At 39.7% G+C, this 18,708-nt stretch overlaps 1 protein-coding gene across 1 annotated transcript in view; it reads right to left on the bottom strand.

Moving 5' to 3' along the window:
- Window positions 1-1,867: 1,867 nt before the first annotated feature.
- The window catches only part of LOC115410096 (vinculin), a 49,993-nt gene continuing 33,152 nt past the window's right edge, over window positions 1,868-18,708 (bottom strand). Inside the window, exons 7-21 of the mRNA XM_030121541.1 lie at window positions 13,405-13,495; window positions 11,192-11,339; window positions 10,590-10,743; window positions 10,329-10,504; window positions 7,576-7,766; window positions 6,621-6,820; window positions 5,238-5,366; window positions 5,000-5,149; window positions 4,760-4,868; window positions 4,204-4,506; window positions 3,997-4,121; window positions 3,263-3,448; window positions 2,992-3,195; window positions 2,612-2,716; window positions 1,868-2,014 (exon numbers count right to left, since the gene is read on the bottom strand). Coding sequence (XP_029977401.1) covers window positions 1,868-2,014; window positions 2,612-2,716; window positions 2,992-3,195; window positions 3,263-3,448; window positions 3,997-4,121; window positions 4,204-4,506; window positions 4,760-4,868; window positions 5,000-5,149; window positions 5,238-5,366; window positions 6,621-6,820; window positions 7,576-7,766; window positions 10,329-10,504; window positions 10,590-10,743; window positions 11,192-11,339; window positions 13,405-13,495 — 2,418 coding nt within the window. The remainder of the gene's footprint in view (window positions 2,015-2,611; window positions 2,717-2,991; window positions 3,196-3,262; window positions 3,449-3,996; window positions 4,122-4,203; window positions 4,507-4,759; window positions 4,869-4,999; window positions 5,150-5,237; window positions 5,367-6,620; window positions 6,821-7,575; window positions 7,767-10,328; window positions 10,505-10,589; window positions 10,744-11,191; window positions 11,340-13,404; window positions 13,496-18,708) is intronic.

An 18,708-nucleotide genomic window follows, 5' to 3' on the forward strand; every position in this document is an offset into this window, starting at 1 on the left:
CTATGAACATGACTGTGTTCTTCAGGGTCATTATTCCCGTTTTTACTGGAACCATAACTATGCAAAATCAAACAGCGCTCTGCCGGTCTTTTCACACAGACTGTAAATAAATATCACAAGGTGCATGTGATTTCTTATCTTATAAAAGTCTGATGCAGGGATCCGAATCGTGTGCTGTTGTGAAGGTGTTATTGACAAACTGCTGGGAACACAGCGGCGTCTGAAGTGTTGTATTTGGTGGCGTTTCTTCTGCAGGAAGTGGCCACTTTTGGAGGAACATGTCTCCACCACAGGGACCGAGGTCTTTATTTAGTTCCAGGGACTTTATTTTACCCCCAGAACAGCTCCTGCTCTGAGGGGAGCTACTTCCTTATAGTTCAGCTGCATTGGGGGCGGGCTTTACAGCTCTGTACATTTCTGATTGGTCACAATTTGCAGCTTTTTATTTCTACTACCATTTATTTTAAGGCTGTAGCTTTGTATAGTTTTTCATTGTGTTTTGATAGAGAATTAGGATGAAAAATCAGTGGATTTAGTTGCGCACTAATCTTCCTACTTGTTCTAGATCTTTTCGACAAACCTACAGACATGGAAAAAATTATTAGATCACCCTTGTTTTCTTCAGTTTCTTGTTCATTTTAATGCCTGGTACAACTAAAAGTACATTTGTTTGGACAAATATAATGATAACAACAAAAATAGCTCGAGAGTTTAATTTAAGAGCTGATACCTAACCATTTTCTATGTTTTCTTGATAATAACCAAAATCACTTAAGTTACATCAATATCTATGGCATTGTACTGCCAAAAACAGTGCTTTAAGGCATTCCATGTTTTCTTTTCTGTCTGTTTTAGTCACATGATACACACAGGAGTTAGTACTTGATAGCATAACCATTGTTTTTGATGGTCTAATAATTTTTTCCATGACTGTAGCTCACCATTTATCTGAGGAATCCTTTCAGTTCCCAGGACTGGAGTGACTTTAAGCGTTAATAAAGGGCATTAAAGTAACCACACTGCATGTTTTTAATCCTTCGTGGTGAACGTATCAATGGCTGAAAAGACTCGGAAATTGTGTCTGAGTTATGAGCGCTAGTATACAGTGTCCAGTTTTTTGTCCTCTATGAAACATGACACGAGACAAAATGATGTCATGTCTGCTGGGGCTGGATCGAATGCAAAAAACAATCAAGGTATTAGGTCAATTTTTTTGGCATTTTGACTCAAAGATCACCTTCAACCATTACTTCGATTAACTCTTCAGAATTGTTTAAGCTGATGATTCTACTTGGCAGAATGTCTTTGGCAGAAGAAAATAAACAATGCTACAATTGCATTAACAAATGTAAAATAAAAAAAAAAAAAACAGTGTTTCTCTTTCAGGTATGATAATGTAGTACTAACGAGTGTAAACAGATATAATACCGCTGGATAAATTTAGCTGTGAGTGAGCTGAGCTATACTTGTAACATCTCCGTGTGTGTTTGTGGTAGCAAAGGTGAACAACTGATAATAAAATTCTCAGTACAAAGATAGAAAACTGTCTTTAAATTTAACTTACTGTGTTTTCGAAGAGACAACCTTACATTATATGAAATCCAACCTCTAATCAAAATATATATATTCCTGGGATTTGTCAAAATAAGCTTTAAAACATATTTTTTACACACTTTCCCAAAAAAAAAAAAAAAACCTTCCCAGTAAGAATCTAAGCCATAACTCGCACCGACAGTCCCATCTTTTACGTTTCACCACGGCAGCAGCGGTTACAGACAGGTCATGTGACTAACGCGGGCTGCAGTGATGATATATCGTAGGTAAAGCACAGATTTGTCCATGCGGCGTCCTCCCAGCCCGTCGTCTCTTACTGGTACCAGGGGGTCTTTCGGACCCAGTGGAGGGTGAAACCAGCATCTGTCCGGATCTTGATGGACGCAGCCTCGGCCTCCCTGACCGTCTCCTTCACAGACTGCATCAGGTTCTGAGCGTTGTGGACCAGCATCTCTGTCGCCTGCAGGAAAAAGAAACAATACCAGACTGTGAGGGAAAGTATTTCAAGTATATTTTTGGAAAATAAGATGAACTCTGTGATACTGGACTGGAATACAATCCAGTCCTGGTTATTATGTTGGAACAAAACAGGATCTGAATGATAAGAACGTATTGTTTCATTGTTTAATAAGTAACAGTCCAAAAGATCAGCATTTTTATTCACAATAATAATCCAGGAATCGATCAGTGCTCTTTATTCTAAGGTTTGAAATGTATTATAGTGTCCAGCCAGACGTCAAACAGTACACACATACATCTATTTTCATTCAGTTAAGTAAAATATTACATCAGTATCAGCACACCTTTTAATTACAGATCATTATTTTGGTGTTAAAACAATGACTTCATTGTATAATTCAGATGTAGTTAATAAAGAGTGTTGATTTTTCAGTGAACAGTAACTTGGTAATAACAATAAAACAACCAGAATGATACGAATTCATCTTTAAAAGGAGAATTGAAATTAACATCCCATGGTTGAATGAAATGACACTTATGGTAATGTCTTTAATGCTCGTCATGTTTATAATATCAGTAAGAGATAGTCTGTTCTCACCTGCTCTGATTCTTCTTCACTGATGTTGGTCCGACCCAACATGGTGGCTTTGACTGTGGACAGGATTTTGAGCTGTGTGCTGATGGTGGGAATGCGCTCGCAAACCTGAAACACAGTCAGAAAATACAAAAATCATTACTATCTGAAGGAAAAACTGAATCAATTGTCAAAACAATCCAAGTGTCACAAAATATTCAAATTGCTTGTTCTCTCTGAGCAGCGTCTGAAAGCTATTATAATTAATTGAAAAGCACATAAAGTGTGTATTGCCCTCCATACCGTCACACTATTTTAAAGTAACTACTAATCTAGCTTCATTCAGACTGAATTGCATTGTTATCGATTAGTTTTCTTATCACTCAGAGGGTTCATGTCCTGACCTGGAGCAGGTTGGTCCGGATGCGTTTGTCGGTACACTGCTTGGCGACCTCCTTGGCGAGCCGTGTGACCTCATCAGAGGCCTTAGCGATGTCTTTAGCGCACTGGATGAGGGCGCGCTTGTTGCCGCTTCCTCCACGCACCAGACGGGACATCTCGGCCATGAGCAGCGCCATTCGTTTGGCCGCGCCGATGATGTCGTTTCCCTACGAGGAACATGTTAGTCTTATGGTATAGACCTTCAGAATAAAAGTCTGTTACAGCGTCACTTACTTTGCTGGACCATTTGCGGGCCTCATCGTGGAGCTGCCGAGCTGCCACCATCATGGGTTCGTTGACCATGTCTCCGGCCTTCTGCTCAGGGAACTCTTCGTCCTTCTCCTCTGGGGGAGGAGGTCTGGGCGGAGGAACCTCACCCTCAGGAAGAGGAGGCTTTGGTGGTGCAGCTTCATCATTAAGCTGCAAAGACAAAGGACGAGTGTAGGCGTTTTACTATATTTTCATTAGGCTTATACTATAATAGTAAAAATGACAGAAAATGACAATTTAGGTTGGTAACTGCAAATATTTACAATTAAAATTAAAATGTCTTGATTGTCACAGCCACATCTAAACCAAAATCAGCAGAAAAGAAGAGTGAATGATGTCGCACTGATGGTGTGTGGGGAACAATTAGGAGGAAAAAAATTTGAATGTTCTGGTAGAAAACAGTCTTTCTGCACATCCTCCAGGGGACAAAAGCAAAAATCAGGTGTGTCTCTGCTTCAACCACAAACATGAGGCAAAAAGGAGGCAAAAGGCCACATCACACTGACAGTTTCAATATATTTTGATGATGTAAACAGATATGTTGACCTGATAAATCTGTTTACAGCATTAAAATACACTGAAGCTTTAGAATACTCTGGTTTAGATACTCTATATATTTTGGATGTGTTTATTAACCTGTTGGATTTTTTGAATGCTCACATATGTGCTTAAACTCAAAAGTATAAAGGCTTTCTTACATTGAGTTGATCAAGTTCAGGAGGAGGTGGTGGGAAGTCTGGCTCCTGAGGCTGGAAGGCTTCCCTCACCTTCGCAACAGCACCAAGAATCTTGTAACCCGAGTCCAGGAAGCCCTTCTGAAGCACTGCGGATCACAAACACGTTATTGGAAACCTTCTCATCCATCTAAAACCAAAGCTCAGAGTCTGTTGTCCCCACTGACGTACTTGGATCCTGGATGTTTCCTGCCACCGCCTTGGCGTCCATCACCATGGGGGAGATGGTCTGGCTCAGTTCGTCAGACGCTGCCTTCACCACTTCTCTGAATTTGGGATCCTCTGAGTTCTCTACCTCTCGCTTGGCCACCAGGAGGATTCGGTTGGCTCTGCGGGCGATGCTGGTGGCGCCGGCGACTAGCATCTGCGGCTGGTGGTTGGCCATGGCAACGCGGCATTTATCCAGATCCTTCTTGATGGCCTCTTCTGAAGCGTCCAGGAGGGATTTAGTATCGATGGCCTCGTCTACCAAACCTGAACATCACAACCAAACCATGTCAGAACAGATTTTAACAGATGACTGGTTAAATTATTGATGTAGTAACTTATCACCTGCCAAGAACATTATGATTTTATTAGTGTTTTTTTCATTGCTTGGATTCACACCTGCTCTACTGTCAGTTTCTTTTTATTGTATATGGAACAATGGATATGTTGTTTTTGTTTGTTATTTAAAGTAATTAACAACCGAATAAACTACTAAACTACTACTACTATCAAATCTAACCTGTCATTTTCTCCACATTGTCGATCCACTGGTTCTTCATGGTCTCAAAGTGTTCGTACGCTGCTTGGTTTCCAGGGTTTCTCAGCAGAATCCGGGCCGCAGAAACCACCTAAAAACACGATTGCATCCATTTACTGTCAGTCCAAAGACGGCTGCTAATGACTTGGCAGAAGAAACACTGGAGCCATGTGGAGGTCAGGCGTAAACGGAAACCGATATAAACACTAAAGCTCGACGTACTTGTGGTGTTAGGTCTCTGGTCGACTTGACGGCAGCCTGGATTCCCTCCACTGTGCTCTTGTTGGCAGTGCCGACAGCAGCGGCCTTCTCTGCTGTGGTGCCAAGTTTGTTGGCATGGTTCTCGAAGTTGGCGGCTCTTTCCTCGAAAACCTTCACGTGGTCAAATCAAACAATTACACAGAAGAACTGCGAGAAACATAAGATCAGGACTAAGACATGAGGTGGCTGCAGCTCTCACCTCATCTCTGTTGGGGGCGTCCAGAGGAGCAGTAGCTGCCACTGCCAGTAACTTAATGGGGGTTGTGGTGTCGCTGAAGATGTCGGACACCTCCTGAGTCATCGCTTCCTGCATTTTACCTTTCAGGTCCTGAGGAGAAGACAAGAATATGTTCTCAACTGACATTTGATTTTTACTTTGTCTGAATCACTCCAACTCATGCTAATACTTGGTAAGAGAGAAAATATAAATGTAAAATCTATCTGAAAAAAAAAAAGAAACAACTAACTTCCAAGTCACAGTTTAAAAATTACTAAAACAAGGACAGAAAATACAGGAGAGTTTCCATTAGTCATTAATTGCCTGTTTTGCACTGTAAAATTAAAATATATAAATAAATTGATAGAAATACAAAAACTTACATTCACTGCCTACACAATAATATTGAGCACTAGTGAAAGCATGTTTAAATTTGGGCAAAAACATAATAAACATATATTTTTAACCTTCAAATCTACCTGGTTTGTGTTTTACTTAAATAACAGAGTCCTTATTTTCAGTTTTTATAACCTACAGCAACGGACTCAGGATTGTCTTTCTGTGTTTGTTTGCTTGCACCATATGATTGCACTATAATTGACATATAGAGCCAAGATGACTCAACTTTGCTCTAACGTTGCCTGACAATCCATGTATTTTGAGGTTGAAAGGTCAAAGTTCAAGGTCACAGGATCAAATAGTTTAAGGCCCAATAAAGAGTAAAGTGCAGACATAGTTTGTTCCTGTAGTAATTCAGACTCGCATGTTGATTTTTTACCTTATATTGTGTTTCTATATTGATAAGAACGTTTACTGTGTCATATTTCTCTCATAAAAAATGTGCAGCCTGTTTAGTTTTGGGAAAATGGAGAATTCAACTTTTCAAAGGAGTGAACACTTCTTTTCTCTACTATTATCTGGTTCATACTAATCATTCCTAATTTTGTTACTAACCCTTTTTTACTAGGTCTTGACATCAGTGGGAGTGAATCACATATCAGTAACATGCTATTCTGTGTGTGTTGACACGTCATAAGCCCTATAATATTACAGTCTGTCTGTGCTTATGGCATATGTGTGACAGATAAGAGCTGAGAACTGATCTGTCTCCTATAACTTTCTTCGTGATCAATTATTTATAGTTTAATGAGGCTGCAATCCTGGATGATTATGGGCATAAATAAATACGGTTTAGATGTTTTATGAGATGTACTTTGTAAACTTTAGAAATGCATTACTCTACTTATTACTGTACATGTTCATTTTTTTCTTTCCTCTTCAGATGACCAGCAGATGGCGCTGCTCATCTGTTTCAACCTCTGACTCCTGGCTCTGTCAGAATGACTTCACTGTGATGGGTCTTACCTTGAGGGCCTCCTGGAGCTGCTGAGCTACGGCACGAGCCTGAGGGGAGTCGCCTTCACCCCGGGCGGCCAGGTCGGCCAGCTGGGCCATGAGCTGCTCCACCTGCTCGCATTTACCCAGCAGCTCCTGCCTGTACGGACCAGGCAGAGCATTGGCCAGCCTGCGGCCCTCGGCCACCAGCCCACGGATCGCTGCCTGACCTAAACACACAGATGCACATGGAAATTAGAGAGAGCTTTCTGTATGAAACAGACAGTTGGTTGTTCATTTTATTGAACCCATTCTCAATAAAACAAATAGTTTTTAGTTACATGTAAATGCCAATTTAGGTATATATGATTAAAATACCTGAGAGTTACTGCATTTGCTTTGTGTTTTTTTTTTCAGATTTTTAGTATGTCAGTTTTTTAATACCTAATTTTAGTTTTCATTAACTATAATAACCTTGTCTGGTTGTGAGACTGTAGTCTGTGCTAATTCCATTAAGTGGCCTATAAAAGAACTGTCTTAATAACCTGTAAGTGTTTTAGTCATTAAAAACATATCTTTCAGTTAAGCATTTCTTTGAGGTGCTGTTTATGCCAACACTGACTTTACCCTCTTCCTGGACTGTAAATAGTTGCCCATTAAATGCTCACCGTGTAATTCTGGACTTTTACAAGCTGCTTGTGTTAACACTAGAGGGGAAAGCTTTTTCTGTATTGTTTCTAAATGTTTGTAAAAGCTTCATTAAACAGAGGCAGCTAACAGAGTAGTGAGCCTGTAGCTCTATTGTAAACATGTAGATGATGTCCAGGATTCAGAGGAACCGAGCCAAAACCAAGGAAAGTGTTGTGGAATGCTGAGTACATCAGAGAGTGACATGTCCTCAGCATCTGCTCCGTAATTTAACCACTGGAGCGGTGGAAGGAATGTGAAGGAGTGTGTGAGAACCAGATATGTCTGCCAGACGCACCCACACCGCTGTCATCCATGGTGGGGTTGTCGATCCAGCGCTGGGCCTGCTCTATCTTCCCCTCCAGGTGGACGGCTGCCTTTGCCGGCCGGCTGTTGGCCACAGCCTTGTTGGTTTTGGACTGCAGGTTCTGCAGAGCTGTTGCGATCTGTTTGGCCAAAGCACGGGCCTCAGGAGTGTCACCTTTACCCCTATAAGGAATTAAAGACAGCAAAAAGTTCTGCAGTGATGCTTATTTTAAAGATAGGGCTGAAAATAAACTCCATACATGGCCTGCTGCAACTTGAAAGGATCGATTCACACCAGGGTTGAAACATTCCCCAGAAATTCTTTGCAAAATTTAGTTATTTTCATCTGTAAAGGATACCTGCTGTGGATCATTCATTCAGGTAACACGTTCCACATTTTTCCTGTCTACATTTCATAGTCGACTGCCCAAAAATGACAGAAACACAGAAAAATAACCATACACGCTGAACAAAAGCTGTGTTTCTCAAACTAGACAAAAAAAAAAAAAAAGAATAAAATGATGAAAATGTAAGAAATGCCTGTTTGGTAGGACTGGAGGCTAGGAGGCTGAGGTTTGTGGTCAGAGGTTACTGTATAATCTTATATCATTGGAATTCCTTCAAGCCTATTCCACAACATGGGTTCAGACCAAAGCTGTAGCAATTTCTCAGAAAGAGCTGATTTTACAAACCCGGGGTCACACATAAAAACTGTACACAAGATGAAGCATAATATAAAAAATCTGTGTGTGATCAGTAAACATTCTGTACTTGAAAAATGATTGCAAACTCACCTGTGAAAGTTAAAGATTCTGTATGGAAGCTGCATGTTTGTATATGTGAAGTTTACATTGGTCATTTGTTCTTGTTAGGTGGCTTGGTTTCTAAACTAAATGGTAGCTAGTGTTGCGCACTGTTGATGCTGTAGAGAAACAGGAGCAGAGCAAGTGTAAGGATTTTGGCAGAAAAACTGATCTGAGTCCTCCACAGAGAAATCAGTGTCGGAAAACCGAGACAGCCGTTGGCCTAGAAAAGGAGTTCGCTAACGTCAACAAATGACCGGCTTCCAAAGTCCACAAGAACCCACTAATCTTCCATATACAACCTTAGAAGAAGTCGAAGAAGTGTTTCCATGGGTCTTCTGCCTTAATATTTGGGATGTTCTGTTGAACTGATGGAAACTGCAGTCCCAAAACCAAAAAACAACTTAAAAAGCTTTTAAGTAGATCTAGATGTTTACTAAGATCTGTCTATTATCTAGTGAAGCTCAATATTGTATCTGATAGCATGAACGCATACAAAAACATAATGTATATATATTTTCAATAGGAATTGGCTGTCCTAAACCTTAACTCCTAAATTTCAACGTATAAAAACTGTTATGAAAGAATGCCATCAAAAAAGATGTTGATTTTACTTTAGCTCTACATTTTTGGCTCCATATTTTGTGGTTTTATTTGTTCAGAAGTCTGTAAATCAGTGAGAAAGTTTAAAGACCATCACTCCCAAACATATATATTATGCAATGAAGTGAATGACGAATGAATTTAGCAGAAAAATGTTCTTTTTACAGCACTATGCAAACATCTTAGGGAACCTCTTGCTTTCTTGTTTTTGCAGGGTTGAAATAAGCATACATATTTATTTCTCATTCTCTTGGCTTCACATACAACAACAAAGTACAGGAAATATGTGCACAGCCTTAAAAGATACACAAAACATTTAACTAAATGGGTTGGAAAGGTTAAAGTCACTATTTAATGTGACCCCTGACCCCATGACAAGAAACAGTACAAACAATTAGAAACATCTGACATATGGTGAATGAAACCTGGTATAAAACATCAGGAATAAATCTAATATTGTCTGAACGAAAGGGTTAAACACATGTTAAGTGCAAAGGGAGGCCACACTAAATACGACCACATTGGTTTATAGAAGCTTTTTTTTGCTGAAATTGTTTTTATTGCTTTACATACTTCACATATATCCAGTTTGTATGTCAATATGGAGACTGAGAAATGTATGTGTGATCATTAGAACTTTGTTAAACCAACAAACCTAATGTTTGACTGGGGCTTTTGCACAGTACTGTATGTTGGTATGAATGCACAAGTTTAATGGTTGTCTGTGTCTATACATGCATCCTATGATGAACTGGTGACCTATTAAGGGTTTATCGGGATTTCTCCTAATGTCATATGGATTAAACTCCAGTCCTCCTGACCCTGCAGGGGATTAGGCAGTTAGACAAAATGAATGAATGAACAAATAAATGCTTGCTAAGTTTGTATTTAATACTCTGTGAAATCAGTTCAATATAATCAAAAATTGTTGTGGCCAAAACCTCACCATGCAGCCATTAAAGAGTAGGAGGCAGGTTTCAGCCAAATTATGACCGTGTACAATACAGGGACCTTAGTAAGTACGTAAGAATTACATGTTTATTATGCTTTTTAAAATAGCCTTTTTGTTCGGGGACTACAGTTAGCATCAATTCAGTAGAATGGCCCACGTGTAGAACCAGTTAGAACCAGAACTGTTTACATGTTTAAGTCAAAACAGACTAATCTTGTTTCCTGGTGACAGTAGAAGTAAACAGCTGTAATATGATGATGACAATATGGAGATGATTAAACTAATGTATGAGAGCGTCAGAACAGCAGTCACCCAGAGTGAAAGCAGAGGAGCAGGCTCATGATTGACGGGAGAAAATAAAACATGAAAAGTGTCTGGTTAACTTACTGTCTTCTGAGATCCGACAGTTTGGCAGTGAGAGCAGCGATCTCTCCGATAGATCGCAGGATGTCCTCCCTCTCTTTGGGGTCCTCGCACATATCTGCAATCTTTTTGGCCTCAGCGAGGAGAGCCTTGACGTTCTCCTCTCCCTCTGGACTGGCATTGGGGTCTGCCAGCCAGTTCTGCAGGGACAGGAAGAGGAAAAACATTAAAAACAGAGTCAAATATATGTGATGGAAACATTGAATGAACTTGGAAAAGGCTGACCTGAGCGGCGTCGATCCGTTTGGCGATGGCCTGCTTTGAGTTCGTCATGGCCTCCAGTTTGCGAGCAGCGTTTTCCACCTTCCCCGTGAGGACATCGAGGCCCTGGGAAACCTGCTGGGCCTTCTGCATGGCAGCTGGAGATGCCCCTTGACCTCTAAGACGGACGGGGAAAACATGTGTGCACCATAAGCTGCAGCATCACTTCACCTTTTATGCCCTGTTTGTTTATTCTAAACTTTAAGCCTTATGTTCTTCCTGTGTGAGAACAGAACATCATAACTTAACACCTCCGTTTCCAGACAAGTCTCATGGGTACCTCACCGTTTTCAGTCACTGTAGCAGGGGCTAAAGTAGATTAAGGATTAATACCAGACAGCTGCGTTTACTCCACTGAGAGTCCCTGGTGACTTCCTATCAGGAGGGTATCACTTCCACTCTTACACACCATAATCCTTTCTAATATGCTTACCGCCCTAGACATGCTGTTCTTCAGAAGCTGGAAAATCAAACTACGGTACTTAAAGAGCATGTCCGCATCGATAAAACCAACGGAAAATACATTGACAAGTTTTCTAACACACAGTGAGGTAGATAAAGTGTACCTGGCTCTCATCTCAGACACCTGATCGGTCATCTGGCCCAGGGTCTTGGCCGTGCCCAGGATGTCTCTGCGCTCTTTCCCTGCGCAAAGTTCTCCGACTTTCCCAGCTTCATCGAGGATCTGACGGATGGCCTGCTCACCCGCATCCCCTGAAAAGCACCACAGGACACCAGAGTCACACACATTTCACTTTTAATTTCCTTTTTAGGGATACACATATCTATTACTATTATACATATAAATCAAATGCTGCATCTGGCTCAAGTAGGAAAGGTCACACTGATCACTGACATAATACAGGTTGATAGTTTTCATACTAAATGTGATTAAATTCCTTTTATAAACATCACTGACATCAGTTTAACTTCATGTGTGACTTTCTGCAGATTTCAGTTAAATTGAAAACTAGCCTTTGTAAGATCATTAACACATTTTGAAACCTCCTTGTCTTGTCATTAAAAGGACTTCAGTGTTGCTCCTGATACAAATACACAAAACATTATTAGGTAAGAGCAGCTGTTTGCTGAAGGTTCTCAACCATGGTTTTATGTTCACAGCTTCCTATGGTCACTGTTTCCAAATCTCAGTGTATTCTTAAATAGCCTTGGCCCAAACACTAAATCCAGTGATTTTTTTAAAGTTATGTTATGACTTCTTCAAACCAAAAATACAGATTACTGGATTTTTATTTCGATATTAGAAAACTGTGTCTAATTTCTCACCTGAAGGGGTATTCTCATAGGAATTTCTCACCATTTAGTTTCTTTTTGGCCATTTTGTTTTATAATGATAACATTCTGGATTATTTCATTTGAGATATTTCTTCACCCCTACTCTGTGCTCATTCATACACAGTTGCCCATCAGCCAGCAAGAAAGCTATCACAAGATGCTGGCTTCAAAAACACGGTCCTTCTGTGGACACCTTTATAAATATTGTGAATCAGTTACATCGTATTAAGAAGATCACTTATAATCTGAGGCAACAAAAGGATGTAGGAGAAGGACATTAGACAAAGGGGGCCCTCTTCTTTGCTCAGTAACTTCTAAAATGCTACCTGCTTAAACCTGCCTAAACAGGTGTAACATATGCATATACATTTACACTGTGTGGGAATGCATATTTATTTATGTATTTATTTATTATTTTTCCTATATAAGTTGTGACTCCCTGATCCTGTTGTTTGTGTTATCTATGTTTAACCATATTTGTAGTAAAATAAGAAAAATAAAGTAAAAAAACCCACTCTTGCCCATGAAGTTAAAACTAAATATTTTCATCTCTTCTCATGAAATGATTGCGACAATATGGTTTATTCTTCATAAATAAAGTGTAACTGGAATTCAGTATGTAATCATTGCACCTGATCAAAGGTGATTACTGATGTGTATAAATAGGAATAAAAAGAGGAATGTGTGTGATAAGAAAATTATTCCAACTTTATGTTAACAGTGTACAGTGTTAGGAGCAACAGCTACACTGGAAATAATACAGTAGTTGTCTCACGCATCCAGCTCTATTTCCACATTTGTTATAGTGCTGTTGATCGGTCTGGCACTCTTCACTATCATTCTGGAAAAAGGATAAAAGTTCTCTAGGTTTTTTGGCTTGTTCTTGAACAACACTGAACTCAGGATGTTGCAGCAGGCAGAATATGTGCGCATGAGGAAACACATTGCAGTATTGAAATGATTAAATCTCTACAAAACAAAACAGCACATGCAAAGATGGGTCTTCTCGGGGTGTACGTGCACTTCAAAGATTGTTGTTCTTTCACATAGCGAGGGTGACTTTCAAAGTGATGACGCACAGTTGCTGGAAAGCAAGAGAATAACAGTCCAACCACTGTGAGAAGGAACCATTCACCCTCATTACAGGTGAGTGGTTTCAAACAAACAAGCTAGGACAGCGGTATAAGAGTCACTGGTGTTAATGAGCACTGGATGTACACAGAAAATAATAAGGGTGGTCTTCCTATGCAGAGCTGTTACGTTAAATCTTATGTCAAGTTTGTTTGTTGCATGTGTGAAAAGTGTAATGCTTTTGGACACAAGATTAACTTTCAGTCTTATGAAGCGAAAAACAACACACAAAAAATACCAGTGAATAGACACAGATAGAATTTCAGCCTGAATGTCCCAAAAATCCCCCGTCGCCCAAAAAAGGCAAAAGCAGCAGTAACTGAAACAAAGAGGGGATGTGTTTCTTTGTTACCTGGTTGAGCGTTTGGATCCCTCAGCCAGTTCTTGGCCTGGGCCATCTTCGAGTCGATGAGCCCCAGAGCTCTCTTCATGGCCTCTGTGTCCTTTGGGGTGAAAGACGGAATAAGTGAGTAGACGATCAATGCGGCCAAAGAAAACTAACAATGACATTAATCAATGCCCTAAATCATTCAAACACATCGTCTCTTTAAATAGAGACATTGATATTTTAATGTGATCCTCTGTGGGTTGGTGTGACATGGTATAAATGTATTTCTACTGAAGAGTCACGTACTGACCCATTGAAACTTCTGCAATCGTTTTACTTTTATAATCTAATGAAGGAACATGTAAAACACAAAGGCACACATACGTTCTGGACAGAGTTACATGGTTACAAATTTCTCCAGAGCCAACATGATCAAACCCAATCAGCAAAGTCCATGTAACATATGTCAGGCACAACATGTAGCACATGCCGTTTCAGTCATTCTTTCCGATGATGAGCGTGTCGTGTTATAAAAGCCAAACAAGTCTCTATTGTATCTCAATCAGAGCGGATGGAAATACAACAATCTGTCCCACAGCAGCCAACTGGACAATGAATCCACTCATTGTCTGAGTTTATAAAACAAAGCAGAGCAAAGCAGGAGACCAGACGACTGAGTGAGCTGATCGTTCACAGCACTATTTTACATTCAGAAGACACTCAATGTCATGCAGTTCAGTCTGCAGTTCACAAGAGTTCCATATCAACTTACTCTAACACATGGCAAAACCTCTTGAATTTGTTAAAAAATATCTGAAGTGGAAATAATGCAACACTGTGACAGTCTGGTTCAACTCTGCTGTTTGAGTCTGTTTTCCATAAGGTTCATTATTGGCTGTAATTTCTAAATGATGATCTGTCCTGACCTCTAATGAGATCTGCTCACAGCTGGCTGCTTGAAAAGGCTGTACATAGGGAAAACCAGAACAAAACGCTGCACGAAAGTGAAAGGAGACAAAACAATTACAGGTTGCAAACACTCTGCCCCTATAACATATTCAGCGTGGTGGATCCTTGAGTCCTCGACCCTTAAAACATATTGTCAACATTCTGATTCATGTTTCTATCACCAATTGTTCCTATTGTTTCTGGGCGTGGAATAGATGGAGTGTTAAAAAAAATCAAATATGGTAGATCTAGCAATTAAAATATGCCCTCAGTTCTGGATCAACTCAGAGTCCTACATTATCTAAAAATGTTATATTCAGCAATCAAGTCAATTGTTTTAGTCTATGTACAGATGCAGACAGACTTCATTCCAACATCCTTGGAGGGGTGATGTTTTGGCAAAGCCTATATAACACCTCCATCTTCTCTAAAGGAAAGACCCACATTTTAAGGGTTAGAATTGTCTGTCTGGTTTAATTTCTACGGCATTTTTCTGGTTATTGTGATGGTAATAGGCTACTTCCTGTAGTTCAGTATTGTCCCTGTAATACTTCAGAGGGTGTGGTAACATAGTTTTTCCATTGTTTTCATACAGATGGAGGATTTGTAAGTATTCAACAAAAGTCAGGACGCCTGTAGTTGTTGTCTGCATTGACTTTTAAGTCTCTTTACTTCCTTTGGTACATAAAAGCTCCAAATTTTTAACCCATTTCTTGTTGCCTAAAAAAGGCCCATACAACTGAAGTGCATATTATTGGCCAGTTTCTGGTAACCTAAACATTTTGTTCCTTCTTGCAATTTTAGTAAATAGAATAATAATAGAAAATAGGAAACCACTTTACATTTCTGAAATAGAAGCAGTATCCCTGCTACTCAACTGAGGCATTATTAACAACACTGATCTGCAGGAAGTAGATACTGCTATCATAATAGTGCAGAAAAGACCAAAGACAGACTGACTGTTATAATAATTAAATGTGTAGGTCTTCCCTTTAGAGAAAATAGACATATTTTAAGTCTTTTGATCACTAGAGTATGTACAGATTGTGTTTAAATACATATGATCATTTGGTTTTTCATGATTGTCACTAAATGCTTCATAATGTTAACCCACAGCTTCATGATGTGTCTGTTTGGTGCTGACCAGACGGTGTGCAGAGAGTAATACCTACAGTTTGTTTTGGTCTGAACCAGTAGAGGAGTTGGTGAATGTCTCCTTTAATTTGGTTTTGGTTTCTGTTCACACATACACACACAAACAACCACATGTGAACAGCTGTGCTAGTTCCCAGTCAGACCTCGTTTTATCATCCATCTGGCTTTCAGCAGCTCTTGGTTTGGGTTCATACCAATCACAAGACAGCAGAAACCTTTTGACCCAAACACCTGGGAGTTCAGACCCACCGGCCCCAACAAATGGTCCCACATCCACATCTACAAAAACCCCACTGAGGAGAAACTGAGCTCTGTTCACTTGGACTTAACTGTGAAGACATGAATCCACCCTGAGACTAACTCAACTGCTTACTCTACCCTTTAATACAATAGAATAATGCGCTGAGAGATGCTGAAACAGTAAAGAGTGTTTCTGAATTTTCTTTTTTTTTTTCTGCAGGTTGCTCTCACAGTAACTCCTGAATTTGTTTCAAGGACATGATGTTTTTCAACCTGACTGAACTCATTCTGAGAAGAGACTCTGACTTAACTGTTACATGGCTAAATTGATCTGTATGTTTGTCTAGAAATAAGCTAAACACCATCTCAGGGGGTTTCTGAGTATTGTAAGGCTCAGATACAAAACAGAAGAAAAATCGGAATGATTTTGTTGTCAGACTGTTTACTTATAATCTGGTTCAGATTTTCTGCATTTTAGTACAGAGATGTAGTATATGGGCTGAAAAATATAATATTCTTACTATATTCTAGTGCTGGACCCCCATATGACACATATTGTATATGTGCTAAAAACTTGCATACTATTTTAATTTTCTATACGAATGCATAGTTTTGTATATGGACTTAGTCAACCATTATCAAAAAATAAATGACCAAATAATTGCTGAGAAGAAGCAGAACTGTAGTTAAAATGATGCAATACAGGCCAATTAAATTTCACCTCCCATTTTATCTGAAGAGTAAATTTTTTTTGTCTTTTGAGATTTATAGGGGTTCCAGTGAGTCGATAAGCCAATCCTGTCTCATTTTTCACTGTTCTGAGTTTCAAACACTTCCTTTATCAAAACCAAAAAGAAAACAAAGTGCACATTTGTTTGAGTTACTAGGAGGTGATGTGAGGTGAAGAAAGAAGGAAAGAAAAAAAAAACCCAGGAAGTAAAAATGTGAGAAGTGAAATCATCCGGGGCGGTGCATTGTGGGTGGATGTGTTCACTGTTGAAACCTGTGCAGCTGCTCTATCACCTGCATGTGCATGTTGAGGGTGAAAAGTCAAACACAGGGAGGTCTTTGCAGTCTTAATGCAAATGCAAACACACGTTCATAACAGCCTATAATCAAACACACAGGTGGGTATTACTGCAAAATCAGACAGGATGTGGCTCACACATTAGTAATGGGGTGTGTTTAATACTAGTGGAATAAAGATGGGTGCACAAACTGGTTCAAATCAGTGTAAAATTAGCCATTCATAGAATAAAATCCATGTCAGATTTTCTGTATGTCCTCCTCCTTATCAAGAGAAACCGGATCATCCTGGTTAAAGGCTGCTCGACGCGGAATAAAGACACCCAAATCAATAGTGCATGAGTCAGATCGGTCAATAACGCGACCCGTTGAGGACACGCAGATGCTGAGGTTTCATGACACAGGAAGAGGACAAACAGATGATATAACGTCATTATGAAGCAAATTAAATCCAAAAAGAGCAAAGAAAAGACTGCATTTATACAGCAACTCTGCTACCAGTTTCTCAACAAACACCATTCCATAACACTTTTCTGCTTTATTTACTGGATCAACAGACAACAGCTTAACCTGGAAACTTTCCTGCTATTTAAAGCACACAATGGCACCACAAAGCACAAGACAGATGGCACACATCTGTCAGACATGCTGCTGCACAAACCAAGAGGCCAGAGAGGTGAGGCTTACCTTCTACAGAGGGGGGAGTGAAGGGAGAAAGAAACGGTAAAAAGAAATGGAAGATCCACATAAATACAAATGTTTCACTGGACAACAAAACACAAGTCAACCGAGGAAACAAAAACACAGGATAGAAAGAGAGGACCAGGAAAAGAAATAACGTGCAGAGCAGAAAAAGTAAAACAGAAGTTCCAGATATTCACCGGAAATAGGAGGAGAAAATATAAGCGTGCCTTCTTTAATTAGAATCTACTAATTACTAGGGGTGTAACAGTACATGTATTCATCCCAAACAGTCACAGATTAGAGCTGTAGGAAATAAGGAAAATGTGCTATATGAAATATCAATGTTCAGGAGAAGTGTGGAAATTTCTCAACTCAAAAATAAATTGTAACGCAGGAGGATGGAGGCTGCACCTGTAATATGTTGAAATGCTCTACAGAGGGATTTGTGTTTTATTACCCCATCACCTGAAGGGGAGGCAAGGGGTATTGTTTTTGGTTCACTTTGTTTGCTTCTTTGCTTCTTTACACTCTAGCAGTAAAACTATTGGTTGAATTCATATCAAATTGGGCTTATAGATTGCCAGTGAGCCAGAATACATGTGGTTACATTTTGGGAAAAGTAGGACAAAGTTAAAATTTTTTATGAATTTTTAAAATCTTTTTTATTCCATTTACTTAAAATGGGCAAAATTTCAAATGTCTAAAACATCAATTTTGTTTCAATTGACTTCAAACTTGGCACATATATAGAGGCAATTGATATGCTGACATCACCACAAACATACACACGATGACATCAGCTGGATCGATGCCAAAATAAGCTACAATACGTGCAAGGGGCAGGGTTTGTCATGCCTGGTACCACTTGTTTTAATAATGCACTGTGGTGCAGTGGTCAGCACTGTTGCCTCAAAGCAAGAAAGTCCAGCATTTGAACAGGTGTTGGAGTTTGCACATTCTCCCTGTGTCTGCATGGGTTCTCTTCAGGTACTCTGGCCTCCTCCCACCATCCACAGACATACAACTTCATAGGATCAATCTAAATCCTAGTAGGTGTGAAAGTGAGACTGAATGGTTGTTTGTCTGCAATGAACTGAATGCATCCAGGGTGTGCACCATCTTCATCTGTTGGTAGCCAGGATAGGCTCCAGTAGTCCTGGGACCTCCTCAAGAACTAAGCAAACTAATCTGAGTACCCAACATTTAGCTGAGGCCGCATCAAATAGGTCAAATTCTCCATATGAATGAACGGTGCAGTACTGTGCAAATGTCCAA

This window comes from Sphaeramia orbicularis, chromosome 19, assembly GCF_902148855.1.
Source record: "Sphaeramia orbicularis chromosome 19, fSphaOr1.1, whole genome shotgun sequence".
In the NCBI taxonomy this organism is placed as follows: Eukaryota; Metazoa; Chordata; class Actinopteri; order Kurtiformes; family Apogonidae; genus Sphaeramia; species Sphaeramia orbicularis.